The sequence below is a fragment of the Egretta garzetta genome, unplaced genomic scaffold, assembly GCF_000687185.1.
Source record: "Egretta garzetta isolate BGI_Z169 unplaced genomic scaffold, ASM68718v1 scaffold370, whole genome shotgun sequence".
Lineage (NCBI taxonomy): Eukaryota > Metazoa > Chordata > Aves > Pelecaniformes > Ardeidae > Egretta > Egretta garzetta.
In genome coordinates, this window is record NW_009258292.1 from 340,441 (window position 1) to 347,127 (window position 6,687).

The following is a 6,687-nucleotide window of genomic DNA, read 5'->3' on the forward strand; positions in this document are numbered from 1 at the left end:
GGGACCGGGACAGGCTGGAGAGTTGGGCAGAGAGGAACCTGATGAAATTCAACAAGGGCAAGTGCCGAGTGCTGCATCTGGGGAGGTCAAACCCCATGCACTAGTACAGGCTGGGGGCTGACCTGCTGGAAAGCAGCTCTGCTGAGAGGGACCTGGGAGTCCTGGTGGACGACAAGCTGACCATGAGCCAGCAGTGTGCCCTTGTTGCCAAGAAAGCCAATGGTATCCTGGGGTGCATTGAGAGGAGTATGGCCAGCAGGTTGAGGGAAGTTATCCTCCCCCTCTACTCTGCCCTTGTGAGACCCCACCTGGAGTACTGTGTCCAGTTCTGGGCTCCCCGGTTCAAGAAAGATGAGGAACTCCTAGAGAGTCCAGAGGAGAGCAACTAGGATGATAAAGGGGCTGGAGCATCTCCCCTGCGAGGAAAGGCTGAGGGAGCTGGGCTTGTTTAGCCTGAAGAAGAGAAGACTGAGAGGGGATCTCATCAACACATACAAATATCTTCAGGGTGGATGTCACAAGGACAGAGCCAGACTCTTCTCAGTGGTGCCCAGTGACAGGACAGGGAGCAATGGGTACAAACTGAAACTTAAGAGGTTTCAGTTGAATATGAGGAAAAACTTCTTTACTTTGAGGGTGATGGAGCACTGGAACGGGCTGCCCAGGGGGGTTATGGAGTCTCCTTCTCTGGAGATATTCAAAGCCCGCCTGGATGAAGTCCTGTGTAACATGCTCTAGGAGAACCTGCTTTAGCAGGGGGGTTGGACTAGATGATCTCCCAAGGTCCCTTCCAACCCTTGCCGTTCTATGAAGTGTGTTTAAATTTTGATGAGGGTGTTCTACTTGAGAGCTACAATAGTAGAGTAAGCTTTAATGCTTATGGGTGCTTATGGGAAAAAAAAAGTTACTAGGTACTTTCAAAGGTGAATAAAAAAAAGATTATTTGCCCCCAAATATGATGAAAAACTCTTGTGTAATTTACTTTGCAGCAAGTGCCCACTGTAGTTTGAGTGTTTAGGACCTGGAATTTCAAAGCTGGCCTTAGAGATGGGTTGTGAAGGAGACCAGAAATGCAGGAAAATACTAGCTGTTTCATCTTTCTCTGGTTAGAGAGGATACTGGCTCTTGTTCCACGCAGTTTTCTGTAAAAGATTTCTGTCTGAGAGTATACTCTTGGAGGGGACAGGACATAGTAGTTCCCTTCTGCCTTTTAAAAATCATGGCTCTGTGTTTCTGGGGCAGCGGGTCTTCTGACTCCCTAAGCGGTGGGCACAAGGAATGGAAGCGCATGTGGCTGACTCGCTCCCGGCTCTGCTGGGCACAGGGGAAGCCTTAGGACTGAAGCAATTAGATGCAATCCGGCAGAAATCCCACTTGATTGTAACAACAGAGCAGTTAACCCCTAATTTACTTAAACATTTGAGATGTGGTTCCTAGTTGTGGCCTAAGTGCCTGTGACTAGCGGTTTACCCTTGTCGGGGGTTCATAAGCAGGTGGTCAATGTACCCGAAAGCTCAAGAGTGTGTCACAAGAAGAAATACTGGTTTTCTTTCCATTTTTAACAGATGACACAATCCATTTGTTTTCCCTCACACATACATTTGGGCAAGACAAGGTGAATGAGCAATGACATCAGTCAGCTTCAGTAGTAGCTTGCAGAGGGGTATTGGAAAAGGTATTTGACTTTTTTTTTTCTTTTTTCTTTTTTTTTTAAATGTGGTTTAGGTTTGCAATGGTCATGAACAAAAGGTGCCTGACAGTCTGTGCAGATCTGATGTTTGAATTGTTCAGCGAAGATGGGGTTTGTAGAAGGCTGTTGTATTGTCAAGACCCACTCCCTGTCTTTGATGCTAATATTTTACTGTAATTCTCTATAGCATTACACAAAACAGTGTTCTTTGTTTCACAGCCTTGATTTATTCACAGAATAAGCACAGGAGGGTCCTGTGAGGAAGATTGTGCATTGAATTTTCGGGGAGTGCTTCCAGAAGGAGTTTGGGTTAAAGTCATAGACAGCTTTTGGTGAAGCATTTATAAATGGATTCTAACAAGTTAATTTTCCTTGGACATGCTCTTCTGACATAATTTCCAAATAGGACTTGGAAGTCTGAAAAACAAATAAAACATATGAACCATATCTTTCTCTCCACAGCTCCATGATATCGTTATTGCTTGGTGTGTTAGTGCTGTGGGGGAGCAGAGCATCCTTATTTCTGGAGAATTTTTGTAGAATTTAGCTTTTAAAGGCTTTAGAGATGGCAGCGTGTCTCTGCAGGGGTGACTAGGAAGTTCTTAATTGCCTCAGCAAATCCAGGCAGACTTTTACTGCAGAGCGGAAAGCTAATCTTGACCATAGAACAAGGTCTCCTCTACTAGATTTAAGCCCCAGCTCTGGAAGTATGAAATAATTATTGGAGTTTCTCAACAAAATGCTTAAGATTGCTGTTATTATTATGACATAAGCAAACACGTTTTTCATTGATGTCACCCACTTAATGCTGCACTGTTTTCAGCTGAAATTAAAAATTCCTGACAGCAAAATGAAATGGCAAGTTCAGACCGAGCAGTCTTGCATGGTAAGCAGGGCTAAAACTCATCCGTTCTTTCATGCTTTCAGTTGCCAAAAATACTTTTTTTAACAATCCCACTGTCACACGGTAACTTCTGCAAATGCTTACAGCGGTGGGGAGTTTCCCATTTCTGTATGTACAGACCCAGCTCCGCTAGCTGCGGCCGGTCGGCTGTAGCTCAGCTCTGCGAGGCCCTTCTCTGTCATGGTAAAGTCACGCAGGGCTAGCCGAGTCCGCTCATGAGGAGAGATGTGGCTGGATGGGAATGCCTTGTTAGCCTATACCTGCCCTGCTTATTTTTAAGGTTTTCTCAATATTTGTGATATTAGAGGTGATACTAAAATGAAGTTGAAGGGTTTATGTTTTATGTATGGTAAGAAATAGAACTGCTTTTGGGTGGCTGAAAGATGACCACTGCACTTCATGGGATAACTGTGGAAATGAACATGGTCCTTGTCAGGAGAAAAGTATGTGTTGCGAAGTGGACCAGCTGTTGCTTTATGGATACAGTTAGTAAAGGAGCTGCGTGGTTTTTCTACTAAGTGTCTGAAAAGAAACAACCACGAGGAAAAGCTGCCTATCTAAATCCTGGAGGTGTGTGTCTGCTCTTTGTTGAGTTGGCTTAGTTCATAGCCTTGAGGCTGACTGCTGAAGTAAAATTTACTTGATTTGTCAGAAAACTCTCTTTGGGTCCCCTGGGTGTTCCGGTTCAGTTCCACAACAAAGGAAATACAGAGTGAGTGATCAAGGCGTGTGTTCTCATATGTTGTCCTCCGAGACTATTTTACTGTTGGAAGACCCTGCTTGGCCAGACGTGAAGAAATGAAGAATGATGAGAGCTAGAGATTGTAATGATTCCAAGCATCTGCAGGAAATACTCAATTGCGCTGTTATCACAAGTATGATTAGGCAATTTGTAGGAAGTCTTGGTCGAGTTTTGGGGTTCCTTAAGGTTTCAACACACCAATACAAGTTCGTATTGGTTAAATCTTTGACCCGCATTGGTACCTCTATTGTAAATTTTAGGAATCTGAAGCAGAGAACTTTGTATTGCGGTGTGGTGATGGTGTGGTCAATACTGTACAACAGTCAAAAAAACCAACAAAGTCCATGCTCCAGGGGATTTGCGCTCTAAAAATAGAGATGATACAGTTCACATACATAATGGATGATCAGAAGACGAATTTGCTGCTAAGCAATGTAGTTAGAATACTGATGCCTTTAATAGCATTTTTCATCTAGTGTTTAAAAAATAGTGGGCTCGATATGAAGCACTCTACTTCTGCATTCTGTCAGTGGCTTAAAAGGTAGTTTGTAAAGCGCTTACCTCAGATAAGGTTTGAGGAATATCTTTTCTGATAATTAAACCAGTCACTGCACTTCTCATTTATTGGATTATTTTTTCCTTCTGGAGTTCTTTGGAATTGTGCCATGTTAGTGTTTCTCATAATCCTGGTTCTGTACCTGTAACACAGAAAATGAAAATGCCTTTTAAGTGGCATAAATCATTTTGCATTTTGTTTTTGGTGTGTACACATACTGCTTGGGAAAAAATGGATGCTTGCAGTCTTAACGCTTTCGCTTTTGTCGTTCAGATTTTAATACAGGCCTGTTAGGTACCTGAGGAGTTTTTCACAGAAGACAACAGTGAACAGTCTGGCCTGAACCAAAGCAGATAACTCATCAGTAGCAAATAAGATAGCCTTGAGTCTGCTGTTTTGAGTTCCCTCGGTCAGCTTGCTCTCCTGGCAGCCCACATGAGATGCAAGTTGTAGGACATAATGAAGGAACACCGATGTTCCAGGTCCCCAGCAGCCTATTTCAATACCTGTTTTTAGCATAGAGTCTTTTTTTAATAATGTTTACTTGATGATTTCCAAGAACAGCTGAGAATTTTTGCAGTAGGCATAACCGGTCTGGTGCTGTCAAATTGAAAAGGGTACACGAAGATATTTGGCTCTGAGATACTTTATTACTCTTTTGGCTATAAAACTGAATTAGTAAGAAGAGAGTTCAACCTGCCGCAGCTTATTACAGGGATATTTTCTGTGTCATTTTATTGCCCTTTGAGGATTTGATTTCTCATTATGATAATACAGTTAATTAGTTGTGATGTCTCCCTAACACCAAGCCACAGTCGCTGTTTTGCTTTTATGAATGTTAAACTGGTGCAGTGTAGCAGTGGAGAAAAAAAACCACAAAGGATGCATGTGCTCTTTATTTAAATTGTATGCACCCTGTATTTGACAGACATTGACATTAAGCAAGCTTTGAGATGACTGATAATCATGTTTGCACGCTTGCAGAAACTTAATCATCTTGAGCCAAGAGTTGAATGTTATGGCCGGAGGTTGTCACCGACGGGTTTGCTTTGTTTCACCATGGCGCATTTCGTCGTACAGGTTTGCTAAAGGATGCTGAGATTGGATTGTGTCCCTGTGCCTGCATGGTCGGGGTTCAGGCACAGAGCAACACGGATCTCACGTTTCAGCAAAAGGCAGCTGCTCATCTTTGATCCTGGAGCTCCTGACCAGTAAAACTTGAAGTGGTTTTAATAAATGAACAAGTGCCTATACATCAATTTTGCCATGGCAACTGTTCGTAGCCCATGATGAATATGACAGTTTAAAGTAGCTAAACTGAGTGAAAGAAAAGGATGTGCTACCTTGTATCTAAGTTGGGGTAAAGCCTACAGACTGGCAAGTAAAATAAGCTGTTTGAAAGTGATATGGTGAGGAATCTTAAATCAGATGCAGGCCTCCTTTCCCCTCTCCTTGGTCGCCTGTAATAGCCGCCTTCTGATTAGCCTTCAGGCAGCAGCGTGGTTTTGAGTTAGCGTAAACTTCTTGTCGTATGGCACCTGATACACTGAGAGTTAATAATCTAGGTAATTTCAAATTGACCTGTTTGTGTGTTGGTACTCTTTAAAAAAGAATTATCAAGATATATGCATTGTTCAGTGTAGACTAAGAAAAAGACCTACTGCTTCCTTTTGTGCAACACTTTCTCAAGCCACTCTTTTCTCTGGTGTTTCTTGCAGGTGTTCCGCAAGGATCTCATTAGTGCCATGAAACTGCCAGATTCTCACCATGTCAACCCTGACGAATATTATATCTTTGCGGACACGTGGAAACAAGAATGGGAGAAAGGGGTTCAAGTTCCAGCCAGTCCAGAAACCATCCCACAGCCTTCTCTCAGGTAATGGCAATCAGATGCAAATCACGTGCACAAAACGTCAACTTAGAGAAGATGGTCTCTCAAAAATAGGTTGTCTAAATGCAGTCAGCTTTTCTGTGTTACTATATTTAAATCACCTGTGCAGCAGCCTTCAGACATATTCTTAAACCAAACAAGTACTGGTTTGGAAAACATTTCTGTGGCACTTCAGTCCAGGTCTGGGTCTGTCTGGACACTGTTATAATACCTACGTTGTGAGTTTAAAAAGGGCGTCTTTCTTCCTGAGTCAGACAGTGCTATGGAATAAAAACTGTTCTCTCATTTGAGTATGGCGAGTTTAATAAATTAAAAAAACCCCTGAATCTTATACAAGTTGCTTGAAAGGCTTCCCTATAAACCATGATGATATAGAGCAGTAGGCATGCAGTTGTTGATACCTAGTGGCTTTTTATGATGGTGTGACAGCATCAGTGGACAAGGGAAAACCAATGGACATCATCTATCTGGACTTCTGCAAAGCCTTTGACACGGTCCCCCACAACATCCTTCTCTCTAAATTGGAGAGCTATGGATTTGATGGGTGGACTCTTCGGTGGATAAGGAACTGGCTGGATGGTTGCATCCAGAGGGTCAATGGCTCGATGTCCGGATGGAGACCGGTGACGAGTGGTGTCCCTCAGGGGTCCGTGCTGGGACCGGTGCTGTTTAACGTTTTCATCAATGACTTAGACAGCGAGATCGAGTGCACCCTCAGCAAGTTTGCAGATGACACCAAACTGAGTGGTGCGGTTGACACACCAGAAGGACGGGATGTCATCCAGAGAGACCTGGACAGGCTGGAGAGGTGGGCGTGTGTGAACCTCATGAGGTTCAACAAGGCCAAGTGCAAGGCCCTGCACCTGGGTCGGGGTAACCCCCAGTATCAATACAGGCCGGGGGA

The 6,687-nt window shown here is 43.5% G+C and overlaps 1 protein-coding gene across 1 annotated transcript in view; it reads left to right on the forward strand.

Annotated features, from left to right (window-relative positions):
• Positions 1–6,687, forward strand: part of JADE3 (jade family PHD finger 3) — a 52,534-nt gene that overhangs the window by 22,739 nt on the left and 23,108 nt on the right. The window contains exon 4 of the mRNA XM_035892922.1: positions 5,611–5,768. Coding sequence (XP_035748815.1) covers positions 5,611–5,768 — 158 coding nt within the window. The remainder of the gene's footprint in view (positions 1–5,610; positions 5,769–6,687) is intronic.